Source organism: Antechinus flavipes, chromosome 4, assembly GCF_016432865.1.
Source record: "Antechinus flavipes isolate AdamAnt ecotype Samford, QLD, Australia chromosome 4, AdamAnt_v2, whole genome shotgun sequence".
Lineage (NCBI taxonomy): Eukaryota > Metazoa > Chordata > Mammalia > Dasyuromorphia > Dasyuridae > Antechinus > Antechinus flavipes.
Window position 1 is genome coordinate 69,612,765 of NC_067401.1, and position 17,974 is coordinate 69,630,738.

Consider the following 17,974-nt stretch of genomic DNA (forward strand, 5'->3'; position numbering starts at 1 on the left):
ATATGTAAATGCATCTCTTTACTGTAAGTATCCTTTGCTTCAAATAGAACACAGGTGGTCACACCCTTCTTGACTTCTCAGGATAGGTGAGAGCCCTTAGGGGAGATGGGAATCTGAACCAGACATTGTCAGCAGGTTCACTCTGGGCTGAAGGGTCTTATACCTTACCCCGGAGTTCCCCTACTATCTGCGGCCCTGTACACCTTAGTTCATGAAGAGAACAGGAGAACATTTAATATAACAACTACAAAATTATAAAGATAATAAACTTTAAAAGATTTTATTTCTTTAACCAGTACCATGACCAGAGGACTCATGATGAAGTATGATAATCTGTCTTCAGGCTGAGAGAGAATGAACTTCAAGTACAATTCAAGAATATTTTGTTCTTTCCTTTTTTTTTTCTTTTTGGATTCTTTTTTCAACTCAGTTAATCATTTCTTTCACATGACTATACATATTTGTAATGGGTTTGGGGTTTTTTTTGGCTTCTTAATGGGTAGGATAGGAGAATGAAGGAGACATAATTTGGAACTGAAAAATAAAATAAAATTGGTTTAAAATCTTCATTAACATGGTCTCCATCACTTTTTTAAGTCTAGAGACTAACAAATCAATAAACCAAACCCTGCCTTATAATGTTTATTAATTTCCAAGGTATAAAATGCTAATACTGAAAATTCAGTAATTGGCTCTTGACATCTATTCAATCCAGCTTCAGCACATACCTGACTTTACTCAGTCCTCAAAACCTTGTAATCAAGGTTTTTCCTCCGTTTTCCTCTCAGAAGATGTTCCATCTCCTGAAACTGGGTCAATTTCACTTGTTATCTTCCAAACCTAAAATTCTTTTCTTCTCCATCTCTGCCTTCTGGCTTTCCTAGCTTCTTTTAAGTTCAAAAGATAAAATTGGACCTTTTTTTTTTATAAGAAGTTTTTCCCATTGTTTCTTAACATTACTATATTCCTTTGATTAATTATCTTCAATAGATTTTGTATATCTCGCTTATACACTTTTGTTTGCATGTTGTACTTTTCTTAAGATTATGAGCCTCCAGAGTATGAGTGTAGCCCATAGTGCCTAAATTTAGGATCCAAATTCCTGACTCTTCATCATGTGGTAGGCAATCAACTCTTATTTGCATATGTATTGCATATGTATATACAATACATATATTGATTATATGTGTATAAAATTCAATTTATGGAAATTTTTATACTTTTATCTCACTAAATATTGAAAATAGTTTTATTTATGAAATATTAATAAAAAGAGATGATACTATAATAGTATTATAGTAAAAAAAATCAAGTATGATATGGAAAATCTAATTCAGTTAGGAGAATTCTTTTTAGTAATTATGTTGCATTGTTCCTTATTTTCAGTGATATTTTTCCATTAAAATTAATCTATTAAAATTTTTCTGCTGTTATTATCAATGTAAAATGGGGTAACTAGGTGGCACAGTGGATAGAGCACCAGCCCTGAAGTCAGGAGAACCTGAGTTCAAATCTGGCCTCAGACATTTATCACCTCCTAGCTGTGTGACCCTGGGCAAGTCACTTAACCCCAATTGCCTCAGCAAAAAACAAAACAAAACAGAACAAAAAAAAAAAATGTAAAGTGATTGACAATGCAAAAAAAATCCCTAAAATCTTTTATAAATTTCTGAACATGACCATAATTTATATTCATTTTTCAATATAGTTGGGCAAAATATCTCCTAATAAGTGTTTTGATTTCCTCTTCATTGGTGAGAATTAATCCTTTTCATTTTTGATATTGGTAACTTGGTTTTTTATTTGTTGTTTTTTATCAAATTAAACAATGATTTATCAATTTTCTAATAAACCCAGATCGCTGCTTTTATTTATTAGAGCAGTGGCTTTTTTACTTTCAATTTTTATCAGTCTCTCCTTTAATTTTCCAATTTGAAATTTGGTGTTAATTGAGGATTTTTTTTTTTTTGGTATGCTGTTTCATTGTTGTTATTCTCTTTAATAAAATTATTGAATGTTATTGTACCTATGATTTTTTTACCCATTTATTCTTTTTTTTGTGAGGCAATCTGAGTTAAATGACTTACCCAGGGTTATTTAGCTAATGAGGATCAAGTGTCTGAGACTGGATTTTTAATTCAGGTCCTCCTCACTCTAGGACTGCTACTCTATTTACTGTCCCACCTACCTGCCCCCATCCACTCATTCTTTAGAATTAGATTATTTAGTTTCCAGTGATATGATTCCATTATTCTTTATTGAATGTAATTTTATACATTGCAATCTGAAAAAAGATTGATTTAATTCATATGATATTTTGCATTTGGTCTTGAGGTCTTAAACTTAATAAATGGTCAGTTTTTGTGTGTCATACCATTGATAGAGAGGTACATTCCTTTTTATTCCTATTCAGTTTTCTCCAGAGATCTATTGCATCTAACTTTTCTAAAATTTTATTCATCTCTTTAACTACTTGTTTTTTTTTTTTTTGGTTAGATTTATCTAAGTCTATGAGAAAAAAATTGAAGTCCTCCCCCATATAGTGTTACTGTTTATTTGCTCCTGTAACTCATTTAACATTTTTTTTTAGAATTTGGATGCTCTTTGGTGCTATTTGCTACTTGGTGCTATTTCATTGTCTACTGTATTCTAAATTGTTTCATTGTCTATAATTTCATTTAGCAAGATTTAGTTTCCTTGCTTATTCTTTTAATTAGATTTTTTTTTGCTTTTTCTTTATATAATGATTTCTACATGTCTTCTTCACTTCCACTGAAGCAAAAAAATTCTATTCCAGATTCTTATTTTTATTCTGTATATGTCTCTCTACTTCAAGGGGTGGAAGGAGAAAAATAAAATTTAAAAGATGCACAGCAGAGAACAAAAGAATAATTTATAAGGAAGTAAAGATGGATATTTGTGACTATAATTTCTTCTATCATACTCTATTGAACTAGTAATTTGTTGTTATATATTTTGAATCCTCTCTGATGTACTGCTGGGCAAATGACAATGTTCTCTTTTGTTTTGTTTTATTTTGTTTTGTAGTCATTTTCTGTTTTTCTCTTTTTCTTATTCTGATTTTTTAATTAAATTTTAAAAAAGAAATATAGCAGGACTTGGGCAGTGAGGTAGCTAAATGGTGCAGCAGATAGAGTGCTAGCCCTGGAATCATGAGGAACTGAGTTCAAATGAGACTTCGGATACTTAACACTTACTAGCTATGCGATCTTGGTCAAGTCACTTACTTTCAATTACCTTGCAAATAAAAAAAAATATATTTAAAAAAATAATCTGTGTTCCAAAGAAATGATAAAAGAGGAAAAGGACCCATATGTCCAAAAATATTTGTAGCAGCTCTTTTGTAGTGACAAAGAATTGAAAAAATGATTAGATGCTCATTAATTGGGGAATGGCTGAACAAATTATAGTATATGAAAGTAATGGAATACTATATTCTACAAAACATGCTGATGAATAGGCTGATATTAAAAAGGCCTGGAAAGATTTATATGAAATAATGTTGAATGAAGCAAGCAGAATCAGAAAAACACTCTACATAGCAACAAGATTGTATGATGATCAACTATGATAGATTTGGCTCTTCTCAACAGTTCAATGATCCAAGGCAGTCCCAATAAACTTTGAATGGAAAATGCTATTCACATCCAGAGAGAGAACTATAAAGACTGAATATATATCAACACCTACTATGTTCACTTTTTTCTCCTGTTTTTATTTTCTCATCATTTTTTCCTTTTATTTTTATTTTTCTCTCTCAATATGATTCATATAAAATATGTAAGAAATATTTCTTATATTTACTCCCTGCCCAAGTCCTGCTATATTTCTTTTTTAAAATTTAATTTAAAAAGCAGAATAAGAAAAAGAGAAAAAGAGAAAATGACTACAAAACAAAATAAAACAAAACAAAAGAGAACATTGTCATTTGCCCAGCAGTATATCAGAGAGGATTCAAAATATATAACAACAAATTACTAGTTCAATAGAGTATGATAGAAGAAATTATAGTCACAAATATCCATCTTTACTTCCTTATTAATTGTTCTTTTGTTCTCTGCTGTGCATCTTTTAAATTTTATTTTTCTCCTTTCATCCTCTGAAGTAGAGAGACATATACAGAATAATTAATACTTACATATTATGTAAGTATTAAATATATGTACATGTATAATAAAAATGTTTTACATGTAACTGAGGAAAAGAAAAAAGAAAAGAAATATGGTGGGGCCTCAAAATAGTAGGGTCTCATGAGCAAAGAGTAGCATCTTGAGGACCTTGTCATCTTGAAAGATTCTTCCTCCCACTGGGACTTGAAAACACCTAAGGAATGGATTACTCTATTTAAATATAATTAAATTGGATTAATTTTAACAGTTTTCTCAAAAAAAAAATCAGTCCAACTACTAATTTTGAATTAATTTGAATTAGGCAGATGTATCTAACAACAAGTCAAATGATGTTCTCAAACAAACTTAAGTTTCAGAGTATATGAATGTATTTGTGTATATAAAATAGTCTAAAAAGTTACTATGAATGGGTTAAAATTGAACAAGAGTGACCTTTGCCAAGATAGCAATTGTAAAAAGTCTCATTCTGTGAATAAAGTTTTGTTTCTCCTTTCTTGATTTTTTTTTTTTTTTTGCATATTTTAAAGGCTGCCGGAGCAGATGCCCTGGAGTTAAATTTATCATGTTCACATGGCATGGGAGAAAGAGGAATGGGCTTAGCCTGTGGGCAGGTAAGGACTTCTACTTCTTCCTTTTGCATATCTGAGCAGCATTGCAGGTCAGTGTATTGATGGTTATTGCACCTCAGGCTTCTAGGCCTATGAAACACATTACTGGCTGGAGAGTTTCAGGTCTGCATTGTTTAAATATTTAGTACTTAAAAAGTGGAAAATGAGAGAAGCTGAAATTACACAAAGTGTTTAGTTTTATTGAGGAAAAAATTACATTATGTGCTTGACAGGAAGTAATATCATAACAAATAGTTTTTAAAAGCGCTGAGGCAGAATTAGCTGCTTTCAAATGCAATGTTCTTTATTCATTCTTAATGCTGATCCAGTTTCCCTAGAGCAATATCCTGGCCAAAGTGCATTGTTCATAGTGATTTTGTAGTAAATGGGGCACAGCACAAATTGCATTTTACATTTTTTAGCATCTGATCATTATTCCCTAACTGTGTTTGGGGAGTCACAAAAAGAATTTGTTACTATTTTTATATTTGTATATAATGCATAGAAACTTCCACATTATACTACTTTTAATGGACTAACTTGAATGTAAAGCAAAAGAATTGTGAAAATATAACCTAGACACAGATTTGTAGGATGAGATCTTGAAAGATTGTTTTGCTAAAATTAAAACATTTTGGCTTTTACTTAGCTTTTCATCTTGTAGGGAAAAAAATCCATAATGGTATCAGTACCATAAAAAGAACTATTTTAAGTAATGTTAGATTGGTCATGTCTGCTGAATGTATTCTTTTTCCAGATATTTTTCTTCTAATGGGAAAGCAAATAGGACTTATACTTACACTGATATAAACAGTTCCCAATGTGGAAACTCTGTCCAGTGATATAGAGTAGAATTCTATCCATTATTTAAAGTCTTAGAAAGTTGCCCAGAGAACTGAGAGATTTAGTGACTTGCCTATATATGGTCTTGCAACTAGTATTTTTCTGAGGCTAGGCAGGAATCCAGATTTTCAAGTAAGCATGTGGTACTTAATTTGCTAGACTTAATTTAACCTACTAAAATGAACATGGTTTATATAGAAATATGAAGATTCAAAAGCATCTTAGAAAACACCTTATTAAACTTCAGAACATACTTGAGTTAGGCAAAATGCATTCTTATAAGGAATGTTTTCCCTAGTTTCTGATTCACACTGCCAAATTTGTTGGGAGATGGTGAGGAATTCTGGAATGAAATACAAGACTCAAAACTTCCAATCAAAAGAAATCATAAGATAAAAAGCATTCCACGAGTGAGTTAAATTACTTTAAAGGTTTTTTTTGTTTTTTTTTTTGTTTGTTTGTTTGTTTGTTTTTTATCTAGCACAAGATCAGATTTCAACAGGTGGAGAGAAAGGTGGAGGGGAAAAGTAAGGAACTGTTTCAGGCAATCATAGTTTCCCAACTAGAGCCAAAATTTCCCCTTTAACCCTTTCACTACTTAGAGAAGTTAAATCTTAGCTTTTTGTGATAGAAGCTCATCTGCAGGAGGGAATAAAAGCCCCTAATACTAGAATAACACAACTTTGTGTGACGTTATATCTTGGAATATTGTTTTTTTTTTCCACAAAAGCACTTAAAAATCATCAAAATCATTCTCTTTACATCACATATAAAAATCAGAGGCCAAGAGATAGAGTAACTTTTTCAAGATGACATAGCTAGAAATTGCCTGAGGCAAGATTTTCACTTGCATTTTTTCTGGCTCAAACTCCAGAGTTTTTAATCTTCTAGACCACTTAGCCATCTTAATATGATGGTTTGGTAGTTTGGAATATGGTATGGTAGTTTGGAAAATTATTCTAGAGAGGATCTACCAAAGAAAACCTATCTTAAATTCATTTTTGAATACAAAATAATTTTCACATTAGCTCTCTAAAATATGTGACATTGTTTAGATATTAAATTATCTAACTGATAGTAGTTAACAAGGAGCTTTCTGACAACATGGAATCTTGCACAATCTTTAGCTAAATCAGCAACCCAGCCATCACCAATCAGTGTTATCATTTTCATTTTTAAAAGATTGGGAAAGCATCCAAGAAGGAAGGAAATTAGGAAACTAGGAATAAACAGAAACCAGAACTAAATAGAAAATTTGACTTTGAAATATAATATTTAAGAGAATCATAAAAAAAAAGATAAGAGAGAAATCATAAAAGACTCAATAAGGTTAAACTATTTACCTTTCTATATAGGAACATGATACATGTAACTTCTAAGAATTTATTATTATTGGGCAGTTAGAGGACAGCACCTTCACAAAAAAAAAAAATTACTATATATTAAGGCATAAAATCTTCACAAGCAATTGCAGAAGAGCAGAAAAACTAAATGCAATGTTTTTAGACTCTAATGAATTAAAAAATATATATATTCAATAAAAGGCTGTGGAAGCATGGGTTAAAAATTAATTGGAAACTGAATAACCTAATACTAAAGAATGAGGAAACCAAGTGCTGCAATGGATAAATGCCAAGTCTACTATCAGAAAAACTCATCTTTGTGAATTCAAATCTAGCTTCAGACACTTATTAACTGTGTGATCCTGGACAAGTCAGTTTCTCACCTGTAAACTTTGCTGAGGAAGGAAATGGTGAACCATTCTATTACCTTTTCCAAGAAAATCCCAAATGGGGTGAAGAAGTATTGGACACAACTGAAATGAATGAACAAAAAGAAAAAAAGAATGGATGGGTCAAAGAACAAATCACAGAAACAATAAATTATTTCATTAAACATCAATTCCAAAATTTATGGATATAGCCAAAGCAGTTCTTTGAAGATATATATCTATATCTATATACATATAGATATAGATATATATCTTACATCAATAAAATAGAGAAAGAACAGATTGTGAATTGGGAATACAGATAAAAACAGTAGAAAAAGAACAAATTAAAATCCTCATCTAAACACTAAAATGGAAATCCTGAAAATCAAATAAAAGATTAACAAACTAATAAAATTAAAATAAAATTTAATAAAATAAAAAACAAATATTGAATTAATAAATGAAGCTGGAAGCTAGTTTTATGAAAAAAAAAAACACTGTAAAATTGTTAATTTGATTTTTTGAAAAAGAGGAAAATGAAATTATCCAGATCAAAAATGAGAATGGTGAATATGCTATAATAAAGATGAAATCAAAGCAATTATTAAGAGTTTATTTTTGTTTAATTATATGCCTGTAACTAGTAACCTAAGTGAAAATGGGGAATATTTGGCAAAAATTATTAACTGTCCATTTTAGCAGAAAAATTAGAATACTTAAATAATTCCATTTTAGGAAAAAAAAGAGCAAATCATCAATGAACTTTCTAAGAAAAAATACCTACAACCAGACACAAGTGAATTCTACTAAATATTTAAGGAACAGTTAATTCCAATACCATGTGAACTATTTGAAAAATTGGGTGAAAGAGTTTTACCAAATTCATTTTATGACACAGATATGGTATTGATACCTAAACCAGGGAGAGCAAAATTAAAGAAATAAAACTATAAATCAATTCAAATAAATGAATAACAATGAAAAAAATTAAATAAAATTAAATTAAAATTAAAATAAAATAAAGAGCTTACAGCAATATATCAGAAAGATCATACACTATGACCAAATGGGATTTAAACCAGAAATGGGAGACTTATTTAATATTAAATAATATCAGCAAAAAAGAACCTATCGATAAAAAATAACAAAAATTACATGATTATATGAATAAAAACAGAAAAAGCCTTGACAAAATATAGCATTCATTACTATTAAAAAAAACTAAAAGCATAGAAATAAATGGAACCATTCTTTAAAATGATAAGTAGAAAAACTAAGGGCAAACTTTATCAACAATAGGGATAAACCATGGGGATAAGCCTTCCTAATAAGCAAGAATGTCCATCTTTACCGTTATTATTCAGTATTGTACTAAACATACTAACTATAGCAATATGAAAAGGAAAAAGAAATCAAAGGAATAGAAATAAGCAAAAGGAAATGAAACTATCACTGTTTGCAGATATTGTGATGGCATACTTAGAGAACTTTAGACAGCTAAAAAACCAAACAAACAAAAAAACTAGTTGAAATAATTGACAACTCCAGAGAAGTTTCCTTAAGCCAGAGATTATAGGAAAACAATTACAAAACACTCTGCAAAATAAAGACATGTCTAAGAAACTGGAAAAAACATTAATTGTTCATGGGTAATATAATAAAAATTTCCATTCTACTTAAGTTACTACTTAGTGCCATAGCAATCCAACTACCAAATAATTATTTTATAGAACTGGAAAAAATAACAAAATTCATCTGAAAAAACAAAAAAATCAATAATGTCAAGGGAATCAATAAAAAGCAGATGATGGAAGTAATTCAAAATTAGGGTTAAATAAGGCATGAGTTATAAAAAATGTCAGAAAAAATTTGATAATAAATACTGTATTCTGAATTTAAATATCAGTCTGCCTGAAAGTTTAATTTAATTTAGTGTTAATCTATAAGCTATTCCTGTCTTGGAGAGAGAGATGTACAAACTGTCATAGTCCTCCATTCTCTTTGACATAAACCCCAAAAAAGATATTTATAGCATTCTCAAGAAAGAAGAGATATGAGTTAACATTCCAGAATTGTTGAGGAACCAATTCACCATCTCATTTCCTCCTGGACCACTCCTCTCACTCTGGAATTATCAATAATCTTTTCTTTTTGGAGAAATATAGTCCTACTTATAATCATTTCTAGTAGGTAAAGAATCAACGAATAAGACAAAAGTTATTCTTTATTAAATTTCTGGTTACTACCCTTAATCTATTCTCCTAGTGATCTGTAGCTTTTGTCATTTGCTTGTTGTTTTTTGTTTTTCCTCTTTGCCTCACCATGTCATTCGCCTTTTTAAAAGCTTTTATACAAGATCATGGAAAGGGATTTAGGGGGAAATAATAGATTAAAAATATTTTTAGATTTACCAAAAAATGTTTTAATATATTTTGATAGGAACAAAAGATTCAGGAGTAGGGAACAGTCTCACAGTGAGAAAGCAAAATGAAATCAGAACAGGGGTGGTTACTTGAGAAAGTATCAAGGAATGGAGAGTTTGAAAATCATGAACAAAATGAAGGATAGTGTTAAGTGAAATGAAGCATAGAAAGATATGGAATGATATATAATTACTATTGAATAAAAGGATTTCAGAATTGGTGTGTCTAAAATAGGGTGATAAGGCACTTAGTGAAAGGGATCAAAACCATGTCACACATAAATCTATTGAAAGATCTGGGATACCCAGCTTTAAGAAGAGGAGGTGAATGTGTAGAGGAGAGCATTGATTATTGTTTTCAAATATTTGAAGGGCTGTAATGGGAAAGAGTGACTAGACTTGTTCAATTTGACCCTGGAGGGCTAGACTAGTACCAAATTCACCTCAATGTAAGGGAAAACTTCCTCACAAGTTAGACTATCCCAAAGTAGACTGGGCAGCCTTAGAAAGTGTGAAGTTCCCTTTCATTTATCTTTTTTTCAAATAAAGACTACCATTAAACAATTGTTAGTGATGTAGTCATTAATGCAGGTTATATCAGCCAACTGCATATATTAAGCATGTACTCTATGCTAGACAGTGTGGAAGTAACATCCAAGTGTTTCTATGATTCCAACTTATTTCTATAATTCTTCTGAAGGGGAGCCTTTCTATAGTAAACTCTGTATAATGCTATACCAAGTTATTGGCTGTTGGGTTCTTTATTTCATGGCTAAGGATTGGTTCCAATTATCTAAGAGGAATCAAGTTTGTCTAGCCTTGACTCCTATTGGAAGTACCTGGAAATTGGCTACTCAAATGGAATATGCGTGGTCAGGCTGACATCTGGTGGTCTTTGTTCTTTAGAAGTATAAAAAAGGCATTGGTCCAGGGTACAGATATTACATTGGCTAGAAAATATGAAACTTGGTCATATAATTGATCACAGAATTTATAAATTGGTGCCAGAGAATTTGAATATAAGGGAAAGGGTAGAGCAAGAGCAAGGATAAGGGAAAGGCATGAAAAAGTTCTCATAAAGCCAACCAGCTGAGCAGTTATCATGGGGAATATGTCTAATTGTGGTCAATAGTCATAGAGATTAAAAAGGATAGCAAGAGCAGTGGATCTCATTGAATCGCATAGTATCCTTCCATAAAAGTGGTATTTCAATCTTTTTTTAATACATAAAGAGTTTGTAGACCTTCATGTCATGTTTATGTGATCAATATTAGCTGATTAAAATGTTAAGAACAAATATCTATAAATTAGATATCTTTAAAAAGGTATCTCATTAATCACAATAATATCTAGATTCCTACACATGTTGAACCATATAAGTTATCTAATCCACCGATTTGGTTATTTATTTTCCTAAGTTTTTTAATGAGATGGAACCCTTGAAATATTTTAGGAACCCCCTAGGAATCAAGGCCACAAGTTGGAAATCACTGTTTTGCCTCAGGAAGGCAAATTGTGAATTGCCTCAGGAAATTATAGCATTGAAGTTGCTCCATCTTCAGAGGCACCTAACTCTGCTCCACTAATGGGGTTTGTCCCTATCAATACAATGACCTATTCACTTCAAGGGTCTTCTGAGACCGTCTAAATAGGTAGTATTCTATTTCTGGAGTGGATAGAGCTCTCTTTGTAACCTAAGAGTACAGGATACCACAAAAGAATCTTCATTGTCTCATCTGTTTCTTTAGGAACACAGATAGAGAGTCATTAACAGAATGTTCAGAACAAAGTCCTGACAGTTACAAGGGAGTGGGTAGTGTTGGACTTCAAACCAAGATCAATACAAAGAGTTTTTGTTTGTTATTTCTATTTTTGCTTGTTGGGGGTGATAAGTAAGAAAAAGAATATTAACAACCGGGGAGATCAGGAAATAACTTTTACATGCTGTCGTTGTTTATGTCCTTTGCTCTTGAACAGGACCATGACATCAAAGAGACGATGCCATGGAATTCAAGAGAATTGGATTTGAATGGGGGAGGGCTGGGCAAGGTCACCTGCCTCACTTTCCCCTCCAGAACCATCTGGGTCCAGTGGCAAGATATAGATCAAGACATTCTCTTTATAGGTAGCATCATTTGCACTAACTGCTGAAGGTAGTTATGGGTTTAAGGAGCACATCTCATGAATTTTGTTTTATTTCTGTTGTGTTTAAGATGTCTCTAGTATATCTAGCAAGAGACGCCCAACTAGCACTTGCTGATGTTGTATTGAAGGATCCCGGGGGAAAGATATGTAGATTTTGAAAGCATCTGGAGAAAGCTTCTTCTGACTGGAAGTATTCAAGCAGAGTCTGGTTGACTATTTGTCAGGGTTTTGTAGACCTATCTACCTCATATGTTTGTTTTGATGAGAGTATATTGTAAGCCTTGAAGACATAAAATGGGAGAGTTTTTTATGTTTGTTTGTTTTGTTTTGTTTTGTTTTCTCTTATTGCGTTATATGAAAGACTGGATTAAGTGATCTTTAAAATCTGATTCCAATTCTATGGTTTCATTATAAATCATCATATTCTAACATGATTTTAACAAAATTTTGGTCAATATGATTCCATATAATTCACTCTAAGACACAGAAAATAAACTCTTCCAGAGCTTCTTCTGGCTCTCTCAATTCCTAATTCACTTCTAAATCTCCTGTCTTATTTGTGAGAGGAAAGGCACTTGATTGGGAGTTTCAGGGAAAAGGAGCAGCAATGAAAACATTATTCTGCTAGTAACTTTTTTTCCCCTTCAGAGAAAGTAACTTTTTTTCACTCTTCACTTTTCTCCTCTCATTGCTATTTATTTCATACGCTAAGATCTTTAGGGGACATTAGAGTTAATCTTGCCTGTCCCTCTTTTTTGACAGATTAAAAAAAAAAAAAACCCAGCTCCTCAGAGATTAAGAAAGGTGTCCAGATGTATACTTATATTGTATTTAATTTATACTTTAACATATTTAACATGTATTGGTCAACCTGCCATCTGGAGGAGGATGTGGGGGGAAGAAAGGGAAAAATTGGAACAAAAGGTTTAGCAGTTGTCAATGCTGTAAAATTACCCATGCATATAACTTGTAAATAAAAAGCTATAATAAACTTAAAAAGAGAAAGGTATCCAGGATTACATAGCTAATCAGAAACCATTCTGATACTGGATGAACTCAGTAGTCCTCCTATTGCTCTTTCCACCATTCAAGTCTGTATAATTTTTTCTATGGAGTTAAATAAGTATTTTTTAATATATACAATATGCTCCCTGTGGGGAGGGAAAACTATGGAGTTAATGTAATGAATCCATATGCTTATCCAGCCTTGTCATTTTGATCTTTATTTAGTTCCAACTAAATATGTAGTGTGAGTCCGTATAGTAAATAAGCAAACATTCATTCTGTAGGCTGAATCAATAATGTACGCATATATGTATCACTAGGATTCAAATGTAGATAGATGGTGTTGTGATTAGCAAAATATAAGCTCATTTAAATACAGTCTTAAAAAGCGTGGGGATTTTTGTCATTGAGTGTTTTCTCAGTCAATTTTGGGTCCTGCAAAATTTTCCCATGTTAAAAAGGATTCCCTGTACTCACAATGGCTGGAAACAATTGAGCTGGCTCTAGTTGTACCATGCTTGTTAACTTCATTACCAAGCTCTCAGCTAAATTTCCCTAGCAACACATAGCAACTTGCAACTTTTGCACAATGCCTGGGTAGAAGAATTCTTTAGAAACTCTTTCCTAAAAGAGCATGTATCCCCTACACAGGGAAGAACATTTTGAACAAAAATAGGAACAAAGATTTGAACAGAGATTTAAACTTGTTTCCTGACATATACACAATTATACTTCATATTGTCCCACCCACCAGCATGCTATAGTGACAGGAACTATTAGTGTGCTACTGAGCACTTGCCTTTATTATTCATAAAATGGTTATAACATTGTATAACATAGGAATCAATGTTATGAGATATTCATCTATGCATAAATGGTTCTAATTCACTAAGATCTCTGGATATATTTTTTTAGGTGTGTGTGTGTGTGTGTGTGTGTGTGTGTGTGTATACACACACACACACACACACACACAGTTGAATATCTTATGTTTTTGGAATTTATTTTTCTTTCTTGGATGACGGTATTTGTTTGATATGAGAATCAAATTCACTTTTTCACTTAATCCTTCTTCTCCAAGACATGGGGGATGACCTTGCATTCTTGAAGGCTATGATATAGATTCCAAGTTCTAGGAGAACTGTCCAAGCTGGAAAACCTTTGAGTTTGAACCAATCAATGTAATCTATTGCCTTTTCAGGACAAGCCTAATTAAATTTGGTGGTGTTCATTGTTCACTGTTAGTAGATTGGCTATTTGAAAATTTTTTTAAAATGTATTTTATGTTCTTTTTGTCTGCAACAGCTCATGTGATGGTAAATATAGAAGAGGTACAAGCTATGATGGTGGATAGAGAATCATGCTGATGAAATAAATGAAAATTTTTAAGTATAAAAGCAAGTAAACTGATCTATCAATTCCTGTAGAATATAGAACTCCCCCACCAAGGGAACCTCTTTCACTTATAATCAAAGAGGAACAACCTCTCCACCAAAGGGTAAAAATACCAAAAAAAGAGTCTGGCAGCTCCAGTATGATTATAAAATTCCTTTAATAATCATCTGAGTTACTTACAATATGGGCTTTTGGAGGTACCACCAGACAATTCACTGGATCTCTGATACCCACCATGCACTCCAGGGCAGCAGCCAGACTATACAGTAGATCTTCATAAAGATCTCCAAAAAGTCTCATGGTAATTATCGAAATCAGACAAAGGGAGGAGGAACTATAGAGAGTCATGCATACATTCATGCATTTTGGCTAATATTTTTATTTATTGTTTGAAAATTGGGCCTGGTTTCAGAACCCAAGTGCAAGACCATTGAAGGTGGTTAGATATTCAGGCACTCAAAATTGTGAGCTACTTGGTTTGAGTAAGTTCCCAAATATACATAAGATTATTTGCTGTATACTGTGTCCTTGTATTGGCTTTTACCCTCTTGCTATGATTTTCATCCCCTTTAATATGCTTTTAACAATCCATGGCAACCCCACATTCTTTCCTAAAGTCCTTATTACATAAAGCTTTCACCACTCAGGACCCACGGTTCCAAAGGCATTAGAAATTTTAACTTGGACTACTACTAATTTTTATGAAAGCGAGGAACTAGATAAACACTTTTCATTCAAATCTATGATGACCTAGATTGTATACCAGATTGTGTAATTTTCATGTCTGCCTATTGTTCATTCAGAAGAGATAAGTCATACCTTTCTACTAGTAATTGGTCAGCAAGTGTTTCTTAAGTTCTTACGATAAATGCTGAGAACACAAATAAAAGCAAAAAGAAAAGGAGTTTGTATACTCCCACAACACATAAAAAAGGAAAGGGAACTGGGAAGAAAAAGGAAAAGAGGAATAAAACGCTCAATGAAGGAGTCTGGATTATAGCCTGATGAGAAATAAAGTTATAGAAGGCTTAGGCAACCTCCTTTTAAGAAAGTCCTAGAAGAAGCAACCAATTGGAACAGAGGAACAAAGGGTACTTTTCAGTGGAAATTCCAAGGCTGAAATTATGTTCCATGTGCAAGAGTTTTTTGAGACATGATGAAGGAGTCTGATTATAACCTTCCTCAACTATGTCAGAAATATTGCCATCTTTAAAAAGTGTACCATTTAATTTTGCCTATTCAAACATACAACTTAACAAGAATTTGGAAATCCTGAAATAAATATTCAACTCAAATATGGAGCCTTGAAAGTTTATGCATTGTCCTGATTTAATGATGACATGGTTAAGTGGGAACAGGATGAGTTTAGAAGTATCACATGTTTAGGAACCTAAAATATAATTGACCCCGAATAACATATTATGATCTACAGAAACTGATTATTTCATATCTTTATCATAGTCTTTTTATATTGCAGATTTAATTTAAATAAATATTGTATGTGTGTTTAAAGGGCAAGACATTTTTTTGTGTTGAAGCATTCCATTGTTATTCATAAAATATTAACTACCAATTATTATCCTTACCCTTGCCAAACAACAGGCATTTCTAACCAGGATAGCATCCAAATTTAAGTGTAAGGACCACATATTACCAGATGTGCTGTTGACTTTCTTGGGAAATAAAATCTTATTTCAACAGCTGGGTTAACAGAGCCACTCTGTTATAGCATCTGGGCCCAGAGAATAAAACAACTATAGACTGGACCAGTTCTCCTTTTTTATTGTCATTCTGTATATAGAGATAATATGAAATGCAACATTCAAAGAGCTACAATACCTGGCAGTCTCAGTAGTTCTTGTGTACCTATAACCATGTTAAACACACTGTTGTGTGTAAAGGAAATAGAAAGACCCTGTAGGTTATAGAAATAGTCTTTCTTCCTTCCCCAGCCCACTAGGGATAAAGTAGTGTAACATAATTCTTGCTGGAAATTGAGTTCCTATAAAATACTGATTAGCTGTGTGACACTGGGCAAATCATCTAACCTCCCTACACTTCAGTTTTCTCATGTGTAGATTGGGAATAATAATAATAACTACTTTTCAGGATTGTTGTGGGGAGCAAATGAAATAATATGCAAAACTCTTTTCATCACTTTAAGTACTATATAAATGCTAGCATAAAAAAATGACTTAAGACAAATAAACCATAAGGCAAGAAAAAAACTTCCTGCATGGAGATACTGTTATATGATCATCTACTATACCTTGTTTCAAGTTTCTAACATTATAAGCCTTACAACTCTGACACCAGTCTTAATACTCTGTTTGCTGAAGAATGTCATAGTCATTGTGAATTAGAAAAATCAACCTTTTAACTCTATCTTTTGTAATTTGATATCAGGATAAGAATTCTTATATTCAAAGATTCATATGTATTATTAATATCATATATTCATTATAGAATATATGCTGAAAAGAACCATAAACATTATTTAGTTCAACCTTATGTAACCCATGATTCCCTATATATATATATGAATACTCCTGACAAGTGATGTTATGGCCTGAATAAAATTATAGCCCCCCTCTCCCTTTTTCCTTGCTGTTAGGATTGGGAGAATTGAGTCAGGAAAAACCTTAAAGCTCTGGCCATTTTGTATTCCATTGTATCATAAAATCCAGGTGCATTATCTCGATCCTTGCTAGTATAATTTCCCCTCCATTTGAGTATTGTCTCTTGTTGCTGTCTCCTGCCCTTGACTTTCTTATCTTGACCCCTATCCTGTCAGGACTAAGTTATGATCTTTTCCCTGGAATGATGTCTTGTCCACTCACCTAGTGTCCTCAATCTGCCTTCATTCCCTCTATAAGATTGTATACTCAGGTTATTCTGTTCACAAATCCTAGTTATATATAAAGGTTCCCTGCTTCAGTGGCTCAGGGTTGAATGATTTTTGAACACAAGTTCCATTTGACAGGCTATCACAAACTCTGCACAATTAAAAGATTAAAAACACTAATCTCTGTCTTGCCTCAGTTTTTCTAATAATACAGCCATCATTTGGAGGATGCCAGTAAGAGATAATTCTCTGACGCCTCCAATATTAGATAGCCTTAATTGTTAGGAGAGACTTCTATATTTTAAGCAAAAGCTTACTATCTTATAACTCTCTTTCTCCTTGTAGCTTTGGTCTTAGTACTGTCCTCTGGGAGAAGAAAACAATTCACTTTTCAAAAATTTATGGTGAGGGGCAGCTAGGTGGCCAAATGGATAGAGCACCAGCCCCAAAGTCAGGAGGATGTGAGTTCAAATGTGATCTTAGACATTTTACACTTCCTAGATGTGTGACCCTGGAAAAGTCACTGAACCCCAATTGCCTCAGAAAAAAAAAGTATATGGTGAGAGCATTTGTTGATGTAATCAAATTTTAAAATAAAAAATAGAATGAGTAGATATGATGTATGAGTTCATACCCATTTCCTAAGGAAATGTAAATAATTTCCACTGGAAAGTAACAAAAAGATCCTAAAAACTGCCTCATCCAGAAAACACTTCCTCTCTTTGAAAGATAATAAGCCACGGGTCATAATAGCTTAAAGTATAAAGTCATCTTAAAGATATGTGAGGGGGAAATATTGAAAGATCTTAAACAGGATTATCTGAAAATACAGAAAAGCAATGACGA

The 17,974-nt window shown here is 32.4% G+C and overlaps 1 protein-coding gene across 2 annotated transcripts in view; it reads left to right on the top strand.

Moving 5' to 3' along the window:
- DPYD (dihydropyrimidine dehydrogenase) overlaps nt 1-17,974 on the top strand; it is a 1,007,953-nt gene that overhangs the window by 679,283 nt on the left and 310,696 nt on the right. For both annotated transcript variants that reach the window (XM_051993281.1, XM_051993280.1), the window contains exon 16: nt 4,679-4,762. In XM_051993281.1, coding sequence (XP_051849241.1) covers nt 4,679-4,762 — 84 coding nt within the window. The remainder of the gene's footprint in view (nt 1-4,678; nt 4,763-17,974) is intronic.